The following is an 18,059-nucleotide window of genomic DNA, read 5'->3' as shown; positions in this document are numbered from 1 at the left end:
TTTATCATGAATGGATATTGAATTTCATCAGATGCTTTTTCTGCAACTGCTGAGATGATCATGTGGTTTTTGTCTTTTCTTTGGGCGATATGATGAATCACACTGATTTTTGTATATTGAACCATCCTTATGACCCTGGAATGAATCAAACTTCATGGTGTGTGATCCTTTTTATGTGCTATTGGATTCAGTTTGCTAATATTTTGTTGAGCATTTTTACGTCTGTATTCATCAAAGATAGTGGTCTGTAATTTTCTTTTTTGATGGTGTCTTTGTCTAGTCTTGGTATCAGAGTGATGGAGGTTTCATAGAACAACTTCAGGAGTGTTCCCTCTAGTTCATGCTTTTGATACAATGATCAGGGAGTGTGTTAGGGAGACGAGTTGAGAAGTACATCTACCACAGATGAGAAGAAAGAGTACTGCAGTTTGGTGCATTCTGGAGTTGGACTACCCTGGGATTGAGAGCCAGTTCTGCCACCTGCTAGATATGTGACCTTGGGCAAGCCACTTAACTTCTTGATCTTCAGTTTTCCCAGATATAATTGGGGACAATGTACTTACCTTACAGAATTGTGAATTTGAATTGAGATTAAATACGTAGAGTGTCTTGCACAGGAACTGGCACATAACCGCATGCACGATAAATAGTGGTTGCTGTGATCATTGCACCAATGTTGTCATTCTGTGGAAAGAATTCCACACTGTACGTTGTGAGACCCTAGGCTAGATCACACAGTGAATTCATTGTTACCTTAGGAGATGTTTAAAAAGGAGTATATATGCCCCTTTATCATGTAGGGTGAATTTGGAGTGGTCCTACCAAAAGCAGGGGGATGCAGAAAATGATCTCAGGAGTTTATTCTGATGCTGATGTTCTGTGCTTTTAAATTTTGAAACTTCCACGGATGAACTGAGAGAGGAGGGAGTGGTAGAATGGCTAGCCAGCAGTAATCATTGTGAGCTCCCTTAAAGATAGAAACAAAGATGTCTTTGTTTATGTCCGTGCCCCTAAGACAAAGTCTGGTCCACAACAACTGTTCAGCAGACGTTTAGTAAATCAGTTAACCCCCTTGACAAGGCTTTCAGTTGTTGGTGGAAGGTCACAAGTTGTCCCTGTTCAGGATAGCTTAGGCTGAGGATGTATCCCAAGAGCCACAAATAATGTAGGTCTTTCTGTGTAGACTAGTCTTACCCACTCTCAGCTTAATCCAATTCAACATTACTTCAGCCCCTACTTATGTAAGTTACTTATGAACAACTTAACATGAAAGTTAAGTATTACAATCTTTTTACTAAATACAAATTAAATACTCTTATCAATAACAGATATCACAGCATACTTCTCCAGTTCTTCTCCTTCATAGACTGCTCACATCCCTCTTGGGGTCCCCAGCAAATGCTCAGCCAGCCCCCTGACTGAGCACAGGGGTCCATTGATTTGCTAGCACCTCCCTGTTACTCTGAAACTACTCATAATTGTTCCAAGCCTCAGCTCCCTCAATGCCATCTGAGCTCCTGGCTTTTGTGTATTTCCTCTTTGTCACCAGGTTCTGAACTGAAGCCACAAAACGGGAGATGTTATTTGCTCTGATTTTGTAGCTCCAGTTTTCCTCCCACCTCATGCTTATTTTTCATTTGACTTTTTACAAAAAGAGAAGGGAAAGGGCTCTAGATTTCTTGAAGGGGTGAGATACTTTTACCTTCAGAACTCCTTTTATAATGTCAATATTTTAAAACTATCAAACTAAACAAGACAGATTTTAAGCAGAGGTAACAGATTAGGAACATTGCAGTATGTTGCAGCTAAATGTCAGCACTGGGTAATGTCAGCATTCATCAGAATGGCCAGCAAAGAACTGAAATGATGTAGGAACTACATGGGTCCCTGACATTCAGGAGGTAATGTTGCATTAGCAGGTGTCAAAGTTAATAATGTTAGCCAACTAAACATAGCACCTCCTGAGTGTGTGTTGGACACTAGCTGATCAGCACTTATGTTAATCATGCTTTGGACAGTAGATATACAATCTACAGACACCCAGCTGGCATCAAGAAAGAAAACTGAATTTGTGTCCTGCTATTGCTGTTGAAGCCCTGACGCTGTCTCTTGTCGTACTTGAAATAAGTTCACTGACGATGTTCCATCTATACCCTGTACACATTTCTGTGGTTGGGACTTACTGCCATCTATTCTAGTTATTTGTCTGTCTCTCCCACACTGGCCTGTAAAACTGCAGGGGGTTGTGGTTTATTAATATCTGCCAGGCCTGCAATGGAGTAAGCAGGGGCTTGGGAGTGAAGAAAAAGATTTGAATCCACATCCTGGCTCTAGAACTTACTGTGTCATCGTGGACAAGTCTCCTAAGTTTCTGAGTTTCATCATACTGATCTGTAAAACAGATTTTAGTACCTCTCTGGAAGAGTTGATTAGGATTAAATGATACAACTTGTTATGTCATAAAGATTCTTTGGTTGTAAACAGATAGAAGCTGTATCATTAAGATTCTTTGGTTATAAACAGCAGAGGTGAACTCTGGCTAATTTGAGAAGAAAGGACACGACAACTGAATGCCACATGTAATCTGGGATTGGATCCTGGGTCAGACAGGGAAACTGATATAAATGACAGTATTGGGACAATGATTATAATCTGAAAAATGAATTGTATATTGTAAGATAGTATTAGTTAATCCTACATTTTCTGAATTTGATCATTATATTGTGGTTAAATAAGAAAAGACCCTTGTTCTTAGGAAATAAATAATGTATGATTTGGGGATAAAGGAGAATGTCTACAACTCTGAAATGGCTGAGGAAAAATTATACATATATATAGTGTGTATAGTATATACGTATAACGCACACATTCAGAGTGCAGTAGAGTAAATATGGTGAAATATTAGCAATCGATAAATCCAGGTAAAGGGTATGGAAGTGACCACTGCCCCACAAGAGAACTCCCTAAAGCAATGTACCAGTCATAACATCTCTCCCTAGCGCATTCACTCTTCCACTCTCCTAGATAATTATTTCATACTTACTTTTGCACCTGCTTTTTCTTTTGCCTAGAACCCTCTTCCTTCACATATCCTTATAGCTTAAAAGGTGTTACCTTCCCAAAAGATCTTCCTCAGTGACTATATAAATTTGTAATTCTCCCCAACGCTCTCTAACCCCTTCCCCTGCTGCTTCTCCATAGCACTGAAAACATCCTAAGACATTTAGGCACTTACTGTCTGTCTCTACCCCTAGAAGTTATGCTCTATGATGACAGGGGGTTTTGTCTAGTTTGCTCACTTTTGTATCTGCAGCATTTATAAGAGTACCTGGCACATATTTTTTAAATAGTAGATGATTAGAGTGGTTGAAAGAATTAAATGAGATAATATGTCTAAAGCCTTTAACATAGTGAATGGTAATTATTGGTATTAACATTATTATTATGAATCATTTTATTTCTTCTGTGTAAAATCACTTACTAATCTATATCAGTAGTGACTTTCCAAAGAAGGGGAAGAAGTTAAGTATAGGACAGTACTCTGGTAGGGACTCTGAAACTGACTTCTTCCTGGGCTATATTCATTAGTAGCTCATCATATATATCTCTTTGGTGAATGTTAACATGAGGTTACTAGCAGGCTCTATTAGAGAGCATTGATTTTTCTATAGGTGACTGTACAGAAAAAATTCCTCTACTGGCATCACAAAGTCTCCCGCCGCTAAATGCTCAAAAAATAAAAAAGTGAGAACAAGTTGTTCTCAGACCCAGATTATAATCACTTTCAACTTCCAGCCCCTGGGTGGAATGAAAGTTCATATTCACAATTCATTTTCTCTTTCTACTTCAGGTGGGAGGAGTATATAATTAGCAGTCCTTTCAGCTTCTGCTGGTTTCCTAAAGAGCAGATTTTAACCTTGGATTTCTTTTGTTTTGTTTTCATTTCTAAGAATATTTTTTATTGCCAGTGTATTATTACATTTTAGCTGCATTATGGGTTAAATTTGTTTGTTTTCTTAGTATCTTTTTTAATTGAAGTACAGTTGGCATAGAATAGTGTGTCATGTTTAGGTGTACAGCATAATGATTTGATACAGGTTTATATTACAGAATGATTAATTACCGCAATAAGTTAGCATCCATCACCACACAGTTACAGATTTTATTTCTTGTGAACTTAGAACTACTTTCTTAGCAACTTTCAAATATACAATACAGTATTTTTAATTATAGTCACCATGTTGTACATTATACCCCAGAACTTATTCATCTCATAACTAAAAGTTTGTACCTTATGACCACCTTCACCCATTTGACACATTCCCTACCTCCTACCTCTGGCAACCACCAACCAATACCAATATGTTCTTTGTGTCTATGAATGTGTGTGTGTGTGTGTTTTAGATTCCACCTATAAGTGAGATCATATAGCATTTGTCTTTCTTTGTCTGATTTCACTTATTCCCCACGAGGTCCATCTGTGTTGTCACAAATGGCAACATTTCCTTTTTTATGACTGAACAATACTCCATTGTGTGTATATACATATGTGTATGTGTGTGTGTGCTGCATTTGCTTTATTCATTCATCTGTTTATGGACACTTAGGTTGTTTCTGTGTCTTGACTGTTGTAAATAATGCTGCAATGAACATGGGTGTTCAGATGTCTTTTCAACTTAGTGTCTTTGTTTCCTTCAGATAGATGTCCAGAAGTGGAACTGATGAATCATATGGTAGTTCTATTTCTCATTTTTTGAGAAACTTTTATAGTGTTTTCCATAGTAGCTACAGCAATTTACCTTCCCACCAACACTGCACAAGGGTTGCCTTTTCTCCACAATCCCACCAACACTTATTTCCTATTTTTTGATAATAGCCATAATAAGAGGTATGAGGTGATATCTCATTGTGGTTTTGATTTTAATTTCTCTGATAATTAGTGTTGTTAAGCAACCTTTTCATGTCCCTGATGGCCATTTGGATGTTCTCTTTAGAAAAATATCTATTCAGATCCTCTGCCCATTTTTTAATTGTATTGTTTGTTTGTTTTCCTGAGTTGTATGAGTGTGTCACATATTTTGAATATTAACCTCTTATCAGATACATGATTTGCAAACATTTCCACTGCATAGGTTGCTTTTTCATACTCTTGATGGCTTCCTTTGCTGGACAGAAGCTTTGTAATTTGGCATAATCCCACTTGTTTATTTTTGCTTTTCTTGACAAATCCAAAAAAAATCATCACTGAGGCAGATGTCAAGGAGCCTGCTACCTATGTTTTTTTATAGGAGTTTTATAGTTTCCAATCTATGTTTAAGTCTTTAATACATTCTGAGTTGATTTTTGTTTATAGTGTAAGACAGAGGTCCTGTTTTATCCTTTTGGGTGTGGCCATCCAGATTTCCCAATACCATTTATTAAAGAGACTGTCCTCTCCCCATTGTATATTCTTGGCAACTTTGTCATAAATTAATTGGCCGTATATGCTCGGATTTATTTCTAGACACTATGCTGTTCCATTGGCTTATGTGTCTAATGTTTTTATGCCAATACCATACTATTTTGATTACTATAACTTTGCAATATAGTTTGAAACCAGGAGGCCTAGTGCCTCCAGCTTTCTTCTTTCTCAAGATTTCTTTGGCTACTTTGAGTCTTTTGTGATTCCATACAAATTTTAGAATTATTTATTCTATTTCTGTGAAAAATGGCACTGGAATTTTGATAGGGACTACATTGAATCTGTAGATTGCTTTGAGTAGTATGGACATTTTAACAGTATTCTTCCCATCCATGATCATGGAATACCTTTCATTTATTTGTGCCTTCAATTTCTTTCATCAGCATCTCATACTTTTCAGTGTACAGGTCTTTCACCTTCTTGGTTAAATTTATTCCTAGGTATTTTACTCTTTTTGATTCAATTGTAAATGGGACTGTTTTCTTTATTTCTCTTTCTGATAGTTTATGGTTGGTATATAAAGAGGCAACTGATTTTTGTAAATTGCTTTTGTATCCTGCAGCTGTATTGAGATTGTGTATTAGTTGTGTTTTTTGGTGGTATCCTTAAGGTTTTCTATATAAAAATCATGTGACCTGCAAATAGAGATGGTTTTACTTCTTCTTTTCCAATTTGAAATGCCTTTTTTATTTCTTTTTCTTGCCCAATTTTTTCTTGCTAGAACTTGTAATACTATGTTGAATAAAAATGGCGAGAGTAGACATCCTGGTCTTGTTCCTGATTGTACACCTTCAGTTTTCTACTGTTGAGTGTGATGTTGGCTGTGGGCTTGTCATACATGGCCCTTACTATGTTGAGGAACATTCCTTCTGTACACAGTTTGTTGAGAGTTTTTGTCAGGAATGGATGTTGAATATTGTCAAATGCTTTTTCTGCATCTATTGAGAAGATCATATTTTTTATCCTTCATTTTGTTAATGTGGTGTATCATGTTGATTGATTTGTGTATGTTGAACCGTACTAGCATCCCAGGGATAAATACACTTGATCATGGTGTATGATCCTTTTAATGCATTGTTGAATTTGGTTTGCTAATATTCCCTCTTGAGGACTTTTGCATCTATAATCATCAGGGATATTGGCATATAACTTTCTGTTCTTGTAGTATCCTCATCTGGTTTTGGAATTAGGATAATGCTGACTTTGTAATTTGAGTTTGGAAGTGTTCCCTCCTTTTCTATTTTTTTGTGAGAGTTTGAGAAGGATAACTTGGATTTCTATGTCATGATGGTTTATAAATTCTTTACCAAATCTCTGTCATGTCTTCCCCCTACAATGCAGTTCATGGTGCTCTGGATACTTTTTAGAGGAGAACCATCTGCTTCATAGCCACCACCTCAAAGCTATCTTGTACAGATTCAGCTCTCAAAGGGGATTTATTTGTTTTTTATAAAAATATCTCTCTTTGTAATATGTATATGCCACCACAAGGTGGCAGGAAAATTAGATGATCATTCAAAAAATTTATATAGTTCACTTCCTACAGACTAAATAAAATTATTAATGGCAACATCATATTAAAATAGCAGAGCGTATTACTTTGCTAGAACAGTTCAATTAAAGCCAGGTAACTTGTCATTTTATTTTATTTTTGAATTTTAGTTTAATGAAAAATACTATTTATTTTAACTAAGAGTACTACCATATAATTTGCCAGAACTCTTAGGCATTTGGAATTATCAGTAAACAAAACAACAAGGATTTCTGCTTCTGTGGCATCCACATAGTGATTAAGAAGAAAAACTCTGGATCCAAACAACTTGGACTTGCATTCTAGTGTTTGCTATTTATCAGCTGAGGAATCATGGGTAAACTACTTAAACACTCAGTTACCGTATCTATAAAGGGGATAATAAAACTACCCATTCTTAGGACGTAATAATTCTATAGTCCTAGTTTATTGAATGCCTAATATATTATCTTGGTTACTCATTTTGACGATCTTTTGAGCAAGTATTACTATCTTTATTTCAAAGAAGTAAGTTATCCCTTACCTCTGAGAGGGAATGTCCTTGCCCATAGTGACCTGGTTAATATTTGGCAGAGCCAAGATTTAATCCAGATCTGATTATAAATTTGATCATAATTTGTTCACTCTGCTTACTGCATAATGAACATAATACAATCAATGAAACATTTTAAACAACGTTTAATTGAAGTTTAATAATGTACAAGTGTACAAATTATACAATTTACATAGTAAACACACCCAAGTATCTATTTCCCTTCCAAAACTTGAAATAGAATAATAAATACCACATTGCAGAAGCCTTTCTCATGATATCTCCCATTTTCTGCCCCGAGTTAACTACATTTCTGGCTTCTATCACCATAGATTAGTTTTGCCTATTTGTATATTTTATATAAATGAATCATGCAGTATGTATTCTTTTGTGTATTTTTTTTTTTTTTTTGCTCAATTTTATGTTTGTGAGAGTCAGTTTTCTGGCTGGCTATGGCATTACTTGTTTCCATTGCTGTAGAGTAGTATGTTAATTAAATACAACTTATTTATCCATTCTTCTGTTTATGGGAATAATTTCTTTTTTTAAGCACCCAAACGTTTTTATTTTAAAATTTGGTATATTCAAGTTAACTCATAAATACAATTTCAATCAATATCCCAAAAAAGATTTTTTAAAAGAATTTTAAATTTCACATACATTTTATATAAAAAAGGAAAAGGCCAAGAATAGCTAGGACACTGCTGAAAGACATCAACAATGGGGGGTGAGGGGGTGCTGGGTGGAGATGAGGTGGGGGTGATTCACCTTGCCAGATACCAGAATTAAGGCAGTACAGTATTGCTACAGGCACAGACAAATAGACCAATGGAACAAAAACCTTAGAAACTCGAGCACATGTTTGAAATGTGGCAGATACCTGAAATGTGACATATGTGTTGTAGCAAATTATAATAGGGAAAAATGGATCAGTGACATTGGTATAAGTAGGCATCCACAGGAGAAAAATGGAGGTCCCTGTCGTGACCATAGCCAAAAATACATTCTAAGTGAATTAACAGTAAGTGAAAAGGAAAACTTTTAACTTTTTGTAAGTAAATATCTAGGATTCCTCACAGCAGGGAAGGATTTCTTAATAATGCAAAAGCCAAAGCCATAAAAGAAAAGATTGATATGTTTTGTTCTATTTAAATTAAGAACTTCTGTATAATAAAAACACCATAAAGATAAGTCACAGACTAAGAGAAGGTATTTGAAACGTATATCTGACCAAGGATTAGTGTTCAGAACACAGAAGAAGCTCCTATAGATCAATAATCAGAAGACAAACAACAGAACATATGATGAGAAATGCAGTGAGAGCACCCCAAATGAACCATAACCATAGACTGTGTTCAACTAAATTACAAATTAGGGATATGCAAATTAAAACCATATGAGATACAATGTCATATGCACGAAATGAACAAAATTTAAACAACAGAAAAAGAACCTGACAGAACCTAGTATTGGCAAGTATTGGTGAATATACAGAGCTGCAGGAATCCTCATACCCTAACGCTGAGAGGGGACTTTGGCACAAGCACTGTGGACCATACTCTGGCAGTATATGTAGAAAAGCTAAAGTTGTATAAACCCTTATGATCCTTTAAGTCTGCCTTTATGACTATATCCTAGAGAGTAATTTCTGTACTTCACAGGGAGATACGTAAAAGAATATTCATTGCAACATTGTAGTATCCAAAAAAAGTGAAAAAACATAAAGGTCCATCAGTAGGTGGATAAATAATTAAACTGTGGTAATTTTGACAATGGAATACTAAATAACGAGTAACAAGGGTTACCAAACATGAATCCCTAAATGGAGTTAAAAATAATTGTGGCAGAAAATCTGTATGGTATAACCTCATTTATATAAAACCTTCAAAAGATTCTTGCTTAATGTTTGCTCTGTGTGTGTCTGTCTGTATATCTACATCTGCAAAGCAGGCAGAACCCGCTTATGGGAATAATAAATAGCAATTTTTAAGATAATTCAGTTCATAGGAGGGAAAGAAAAGGGTTATAGAAGAGGACTCCAAACATATCTATAATATTTTATTTCTTTAAAATATGAAAAAATATGGCAATATATTAAGATTGAACAAAGCTGAATGGTGGATAAAAAAATTAGACATACTTATTTTTATAAAATTCTGGTTTTTGAAGTGCAAAAAAAAAACGTGAATGAAGGGACACAAATGGCAAAATATCCTTCTTCTTTGTGGGTGAGTTGTGTTCCATTGCATGTATGAACTACATCTTCTTTGTCCAATCATCTATTGATGTGCATTTGGGATGCTTCCATGTCTTGGCAATTATAAATAATGTTGCTGTTGATAACGGGGTGTATGTATCTTTTTGAATTAATGTTTTTGTTTTTCTTGGATATATGTCTGGGGTAGAATCGCTGGGTCATATGGTGGTTCTGTTTTTGGGTTTTTGAGAACCTCCCTACTGTTTTCCATGGTGGCTGTGCCAGTTTACATTCCTGCCAGCAGTGTGCAAGGGTTCCCTTTTCTCCACATCCTTTGCAACATTTGTTACTTATGTTCTTTTTGATGGCCATTCTGACAGGTGTGTGTCTCATTGTGATTTTGATTTGCATTTCCCTGATATTGGTGACATTGAGCAACTTTTCATGTTCCTATTGGCCATGTGCATTTCCTCTTTTGGAAAAATGTCTGTTCAGTTCTTCTGCCCATATTTTAAATGGTTTGTTTGTTTGCTTTCTAACTGAAGTACAGTTGATTTTAAATGTTATATTAGTTTCTGGTGTGCAGCATGGATGGCCTTGGAGGGCATTATGCTAAGTGAAATAAGCCAGAGACAGACAAATACTGTAAGATGTCACTTACATGTGGAATCTTAAAGTATACAACAAACAAGTGAATGTAACAAGAGAAACAGGCTCACAAATGCAGAGAAGGAACTAGTGGTTACCAGTGGGGAGAGGAAAGAGGGAGGGGCAAGATGGAGGTGGAGGATTAAGAAGTACAAACTGTCAGGTATAAAATACGCTGCAAGGATGCAACATGGGGAATATGGCCAATATTTTATAATAACTATAAATGGAGTATAATCTTTAAAAATTGTGAATGATTATATTGTACACCTGCTATATACTTCAATTATGAAAATATGACATTGTAAAATAAATACATAAATAAATTTTAAAACTCATTAAAAAGTTGGTGTGCTTCACCCGTTAACCTATTTGCAGAGGGTGGTATAATTTACTTTCAAACCCATTTTAGGAAATGCAGCCACTTACCAGTGGGCCAGTCAGTTAACGAGTATTAAACTCCAGAAATAATGGTACAAAATCAGAATTTGTAGCAATCCGTCTGGAGGTAGGCTGTGTCCAATCTCTGCTAAATTTAAATTTTGAAGAGTGACAAAATTGGGCACCCCTGGGAAAAGTATGTTTTCTTTTAACTGCAGTGTGGTCACAGGGCATTAGAGAAATTTATTTTCTAATATTGCCAGAAGGTCTTGGCCAAATATATAAAAAGTTGTATGGTTAGTTGCATGGTGGGCAAGATCAGAATTTCAAAATGAGAATGAAGAAGAGTGACTGGACACTGATAACGACATTAAAGGTGTTTTTTAAAACAGATTTTTGTGCTTATACCTAGGAGTTTATCCTGCAGATACACAAGTTCTGTGTGTGTAGTGTATACACAACATACTCAGTGGAGATTGCAAGAGAGAAAAATGGAAAACAATTTACATATCCACAGTAGGGAAAATAGTTTGACTGTAGTTCAGCGATGTAATAGAGTAGCATGCTTCCATTACAAGTCATATAGATGTTCTATGTTTAGTTATGTGGAAAGACCTTTAAAATACATTAAGCCAAAAAAGTGCAGAACAAAGACTGTATTTAACTGCATATGTAGATATGTATCCATACATATATGTATATGCGCACAAATACTTTTATGTCTAGAAAATGTATGTAAAGATAATTAGCTACCACTGAGGATAGTACATGGAAATAGGGTGGTTGGAGAGACTCTTTGTTATTTTATACCATTTGTTACTGCCTGGATTTTTTTTCATGTTTGTATATTGTTTTCATAATAACAGTAATAAATATTGTTTAAATTTTTCAGGGGAGACTTTAAAACATGCAGTATGTAAAAGTTCCAGCAAACATTCGGAACTAGCCAGCCCTGTTGGTAATTTCTTGTGCACACTGAATGTCTGTACCTAAAAGAAATGTGCACAAAATAGATGGAATTCTTCTTGAGCCTTCTATTTTGGGAGTTAAAGTTGGCTGATGAAATTTAGGGGACTCCCTAACTCTAAAGTAACTCATAAATAATGGAGGGTGTTCACTCGGATACAATACCCATTTCTCTATCACAAAATTCACAACAAGATTTGGTCGCAACTGCTCTGTGAAGGATGTTTGACTTCCTAAGATGCCACAGCTAGTGGGGCGTACAGATGAGATCTGAACCAGGACTTCTGATTGCCATGCTGCTGCTCTTTTCCACCATGCCACTGAAAATGATGGGGGGGTTATAATTGAAATGGAATTTAGAGGGGGAAAAAACCATAGAATCTCTTAAACACTGAGCTATTCTTTCTTACCCAACATTGGTTAAAAATTAGAAAGTCTGAATTTGTCAGATGTCATTAAAGGTATGGAGATCTGAGAACTCTTAGAAGCCTGTTGGAGGGTATATAAATTGGAACCAACAATTTGAAGAGCAATCTGGGAGTATCTAGTAATGCTGAAGATGTGTATACCGTAGGCTTATGATCCCGAGAAACTCATGTGTATCCAGCATATTTATTTGCAGCATTTTTGTAATCAGGGGCAGATTGAAATCTGTGGGACTTGAAGATTATGTAATTTGGGAGATTCTCTTTAAGAAAAATAATAATACAGAATTACAAATATTAAATATTTATAATGAGAGAAGAAACTTCTAGAGCCTTGGAAATCCATGTCTTTATTCTGAGTTCCTTTATAAGTGCTTCCTGATAGCTTCCCCTCTCACACTACAACTCCCAGCAACTCCCAGCACTGTGGGGGAAAAAAGGGGTGGTAAGGGAGGGCGGGGGGAAGATGTACAGGCAAATAAGGGGCTTTGAGCTTAAATTTCATTAGCTTCATAGTAAATCCACCTTTGCTTGTAATAGAAAAACTTTGAAAACAGCCCAAATAGCTATCAGAGTGAGAATGAATAAATTGTGGTACATTTATGTAATGGAATATTAAGAATGAACTAGAGCTACATGGATATATCTCAAAAACTAAATTTGAGTTGGTTACTACTACTCTTTCGTGCTTATTCCTTTAATTATCATTTACTTGTTAGCTTCTCTTTCTAGATTATGAGCTGCTTTTCTGAAAGTTCCAAACTACAAAATGTGACTTTTTCTGGGCTGTGCGTGTACCTCTCCATTTTTCAGTTTAAGTTGTAGTCACCATTACATGCTTCACAATATTTATCTATTTCTTTTCTACACCTAAGGTCTCCATAATTTCTGAATCAAGTACTATGTTCCTCTGTACTCTGAGGTCATGACTTTGAACTCAAATTTCGGGTGTTAACAGTTCTATGAGTAGATTCAAGCATAATGAAAACCTTGAACACAGGGTACTCATGACATTGTGGGGTATCAGCGTAACGTGCCTACCTTTTAGAAGTCCTGAAGCTCTGCGAGTTTAGTTGAAACTTGTCACGCTGAGCCTGATTAAAGCCCTCCTCAGACCTGACGAGTAATGCTGACAGTGTTCAGTGAACACACCTGCAATATCAAAAGGTGACAGTAAGGATATTTCACTTCTGTTCCTCAAATCAGGGCACTTTAGGGAACTCCATGGGTCATAGAGAGCCTGGTAGGCATGCTAAAAAAGGCAAGTCCTCCTTATGTTGTAGAGACAGCAACTGAAGGGTTGTTTTATCACTGGAGTTACAAGTGGGTAAGAGAATGGACTCTGGTGCCAAACTGCCAGCGTAACTTTGTACAAACAACAAAACTTCTCTAAGCTTCAGTTTCTCCTTTGAAAACTGGGGATGATGATTCTATCCCTACTCCAGAGGGCTATTGTGAAGATTAAATGAATTAATATGTGAAGGATATATTAAGATTATACATTAATATTAATATATTAATCCTGGCACATAGTAAGGATCCTATGGCACTAACCATCATGATTACCAACGTGGTATTATATTCATTTTAGAAACATCACCCTGGCTACTCTCTGGAAATGATGATTCTAAAAGGGGAAGTGTCATTCCAACTTTGAAAAAAGAAATAAGATGATATGATCTGATATAGCACCAGATACACAAATGCTATAGTCACCTTTCTGTGATGTACATTTTAAATTAACTATTGCTCATTTTCAGTTTCACCTACTGGTTTCTCTTGCCTTTATCATACTACTGACCAGTGGTCCTCTGCTCAGAAAATAATTAACCCTTTGGTTTAAACAGGTTAGGTAAGGTGAGAGGGTAAAAGAAGTCAGGATCCTCACTCTCTAAGACTCAGACAGCAGTTCTTAAGATGCATCCTGGATACATTTAAAAGGTGGCCTAATACATGAAAGGGTCATTGTTTCCAGGCTGAACAAATGCAGATAACTATGTTGGAAAAAGGGAAGAGAGAGACTTGAAGATTCTGGCGGGCAATGCCGAACATCCCTCCACTCTCTCTCCAGCATCTTCACACTGTCATGCCTTCTCTGACTCCTCTGTTTAAGGTCTCTTCACTCACTCTTAACCTGTCAAAGCGCTACCTTCTCCAGCAAACAGTCTTTGGCATCCCATACTTATGCTCTGCCAGGGAACTTATCACCCTTTATTCAGTTGTCTGTTTAGATATCTTATACAACACAACTGTGACTTAAGCAGGCCTTTGTCCTGTTTTTTTTTTTTTTTTTTTCGGTTCTCAGAACTCCAAAAGACTTACACACTCTCTCTAATCCTCTCAACAGTTAAGATTCTTCTTCTGGGCACTTTGTTTTTGCATCAGTCATTCCTTGCCTTTCACTTTGTATCCCTCAGCATCACCTGGAAGCTAATGAAGCCTCTCAGAACTCTCCCCAAGTGAATTAGTTACCTAGATCCTTCAAAGCGAATCTCTGCAATCCCAGTGTCTTAGCTCCGCCCATATCAGCTGCTGGCCCCGCCCCTCCCTCCGCCCCGCCTCTTCTTTAACTGGAGTCACAAGTACGCATGCTCCCTCTTAACTTCCTCGTAGCGTGCTGACGTTGGCGTTGGCGTGCTGACGTCGCGGCGGAGGACGCGCGTGTTTCGGCTAGGGGTCCGGGCGTGGGTTTAGAAACAGCGCAGGACTGTGGGGTGTTCTGGGCGTCCAGGGCGCGCGGATTTCTTTTTGGAGTTTGCCGCCGAATGTGTTGTCTGCGTTCCACGCTTTCGGGAAGAGGGAAGCAGAGGAGAGGTTCTGTGGGGACAGAGCTGGGGTTCGTGAAGGGGAAGGGCGCCTTCGGGCGGCTCTGGAGCGCCTGAGGCAGGGCTGCGGCCCGAAGAGGGGAGAAGAGAAGGATTCCTGCAGTCAGGGTCCAACCCGTTTGGGATCAGGGCTGGTCCCGAGGAGGGCCTGGGGCAGCCGTGCGATGTTCGGGGCCCGGTGCCTGCTCCGAGCCCTGCGCTTCTGCTTCTCCGCTCCCTGCCCGAGGCACAAACCTTCAGCCAAGCTGAGCGTGCGAGACGCTCTCAGGGCCCAGAACGCGAGTGGGGAGCGCGTTAAGGTCCAGGTTAGTGTATCGGACAGGGGTGGATTCGTCCTTTCGTTGACTGACTTGGCATAGCCGCATTTGGGCTTGCCTTGTAGTCGGGTCGGGCAGAACGACCAGCAGGGGTAAGTTAGGAAATGCAGGAAATCGTGCACGTCCACGTTTTTCTCCTTTCCTTGATTACCTCACTTTGGGGAACGTTCCGATGCTTGCAAAGTGCTGGAGCTTTGCTTTCATGATACCAGGGCATTACCTGTAAACTTGTTAATCATACAGAAAAATGAACGCCCCCTTTACCTTTGTCTCTCGTTATGTGTATCCACAGTTGTACAGCTCCTTGAGAGCAGGAACCGTGTTTTATGTCTTGATATTTAAGCATGGCTAACAGTAAATATTTGTTCAACTAAACCGTAACTTTTATTCAACTTGTAGGCACCTCAGTGCCTAAAATGGGGCTTGGCATATGACTTTAGGTTTAATAAATTAGGAGAAAGATTGGAGTGTAGCAGTGTGAAAGAGCTCTGGAATCAAGCTCCGTAGGTTTAAATGTCTGTCACTTAGCTTGTTAATTATGGACATGTCACTTCTGTGCTGTAAACCTCAGTTTCCTCTTGTGAAAATGGTGATAATAGTAGTCCCTATCTCAACAGAGTCCTGAAGATTAGTTACAAAACATTTAGGACCATGGTCCACCATCAGTAAATGTTAGCTGCTATAATTCCTCTTGTTAATATTATTTGCAGCAGCTCCACATAGAAGATTCCCCCTTAAAGGAGCAGGCCAAGCAAGGTGGTTTGACTTATTAGATTGCTGAAACACACTGATGCAGTTATTTTTGTTGTCCTCCCATGTCCTTTTAGCAGTATGACCAATTTCTCCCTCTTTGCACTTCTTTGGTTTCATATTCTTTCTGTGAGCAAATCAAAACCTTTCTTGCATCAATCCATTAATTCGACATGCATTGATGCTACCGTCTGTGTTCTAGTCTAGAGAGGATTCAGAGATGAAAAGAACAGAACCTATTCCTTAGGTTACAGGCTTTGCTTTTAGTTCTGTGCAGTTTGATTTAGAAGCTATCTGCCACTTGTGGCCCTGACCACTTGAAATGCGGCTAGTCTGAATTGAGAGGTACTGTAATTGTAAAATACACACCAATTTTGAAGAACAAAAAAGAATGCAAACAAAGCTCAGTGGTGTTTTTTAGTATTGATTACATGTTGATAATATTTTGCATAAAATGGGTTCAATAACATTATTTAAATTAATTTTACCTGTTACTCTTTACTTTTAATATAACCACTAAAAAATGTCAAATTACATATGTGGTTCTCACATTTTATTTTTAATTGGGCAGCCCTGGTTTAATGGCTATGACAAGTAATTACAACAATGTAATAAGTATTAGTGGTTTAAATAGAGAACTTAGAAAACAGAGCGGGAAGTCCTTAATTGTGTGAAGAGGTCAAGGAAGATTTCTTACATGAGGTGACATTTCAGCGGAGTCCTGAAGATGTGTTTCCTCAGGCCGAGGAATTGGGAATAGAGTGGAAATAGCATTCCAGAAGAGCTTGTTGACAAGAACAGGAACTTTGAACTAAGAGCTATATTTGGATTTGAGCTCTATGCTTGGAAACCTTGAGTATTTAATGAGGGTATCCTGACTTCTATAAATAGGTTTCTTCATCACTAAAATGATAACATTTACTTCATTAAGTTCTTATAAGGATTAAGTAGAAAAATATTTATGAAGAGCTTAGGGCAGAAGCACATTAAACAGTGCTCATGCAAGTTAACTTTTACTAACAAGTGAAAAGCAAGACCGCGGTGCTGTGGAAGTGACTGCTGATTGGAAACGCTCTGGATTACGAAGGGCCTTGCACACAACGCTGAGGCAGTTTGCATTTTATCCATTGTAGCCCTGGAGAAAGATCAAAGTCTTCCTGGTAGACTTGGGTTCAAGTTCAGGCTCTACCCTTTACCAGAAGTGTGACCTTAGGCAAGTTACTTACCTCCTATAAGGCTCAGTTCTTCACTTGTAAGACAGGAATAATGATAATCCGTGTCATTGTTGTGAGGAGACGATGAGACAGTATATGAAGAAGTTAGGAAAATGCTTGTCACATAGATGTTCAGTACATGGTAGATATTCTTCCATTGCAAAACATTTATGGATTATCTACTATGTGCCTGACAATAGCCTTCAAAGCAACTAAAAGTAAAAGCATGGTTCCCAAACCCTCAAAATATTATGGACATGCAAATAAGTCATAGGAGGGCTTCAATAACAATGTCTGTAGGGTGTGGTGGGGATACAAAGAAAGTAAGGGTCAATTAAATTCTTCTTAGTAGGAAGGATCATCTCATTTCTCCCAAGCTTGTTTGATGGTTGACCAGACACCATGTTTTTCACAGTTGTTGAGTCTGTTAGAAGAACGTTCTCTCTTAACTTCTGTGCTAGTTTAAGTTGGATGTGATCTGTGAGAGAGCTGTTTTTCGTGTTACTGGTCTACTTTGAAGACATCTCATTTGTAGTCATACCTGTCATTTAAATTCAGAGTATCTTTGAAAGTTTACATGCTATTTAATATTGTTCACAATGAGAAGTTTCTTGAGAACTCTTTTGGTATGGTACTTTGTGAAAAAAAAATCTCTAAAGATATTTCTAGTCTAGAACTATATAATCTCTCTTCTGGGAATTTGGTATAAAAGGAGAAAGGAACCAACATATTTGCCCTGTTATGTGTGCTGGTAGGGGAGAAGGGCATGGGCAGGATGAAAACTTAGACTGTTGCGGGGATTGGTTATGTGA

At 37.6% G+C, this 18,059-nt stretch overlaps 1 protein-coding gene across 6 annotated transcripts in view; it reads left to right on the top strand.

Annotated features, from left to right (window-relative positions):
* Positions 1 to 14,767: 14,767 nt before the first annotated feature.
* NARS2 (asparaginyl-tRNA synthetase 2, mitochondrial) overlaps positions 14,768 to 18,059 on the top strand; it is a 109,288-nt gene continuing 105,996 nt past the window's right edge. For 4 of the 6 annotated variants that reach the window (XR_006721210.2, XM_010973446.3, XM_074372738.1 and 1 more), the window contains exon 1: positions 14,769 to 15,271. Coding sequence is in view for 5 of the 6 variants with exons in the window: in XM_010973446.3 (XP_010971748.1) it covers positions 15,131 to 15,271 (141 nt within the window). In the remaining variant the exon portion in view is untranslated. Of the gene's footprint in view, positions 15,272 to 18,059 lie in introns of all 6 variants that reach the window. The other 2 variants (XM_074372740.1, XM_074372739.1) reach the window with 1 other exon arrangement.

Source organism: Camelus bactrianus, chromosome 10 (genome assembly GCF_048773025.1).
Source record: "Camelus bactrianus isolate YW-2024 breed Bactrian camel chromosome 10, ASM4877302v1, whole genome shotgun sequence".
Taxonomy (NCBI): domain Eukaryota; kingdom Metazoa; phylum Chordata; class Mammalia; order Artiodactyla; family Camelidae; genus Camelus; species Camelus bactrianus.
This window is presented reverse-complemented; position numbering and strand designations above follow the sequence as displayed.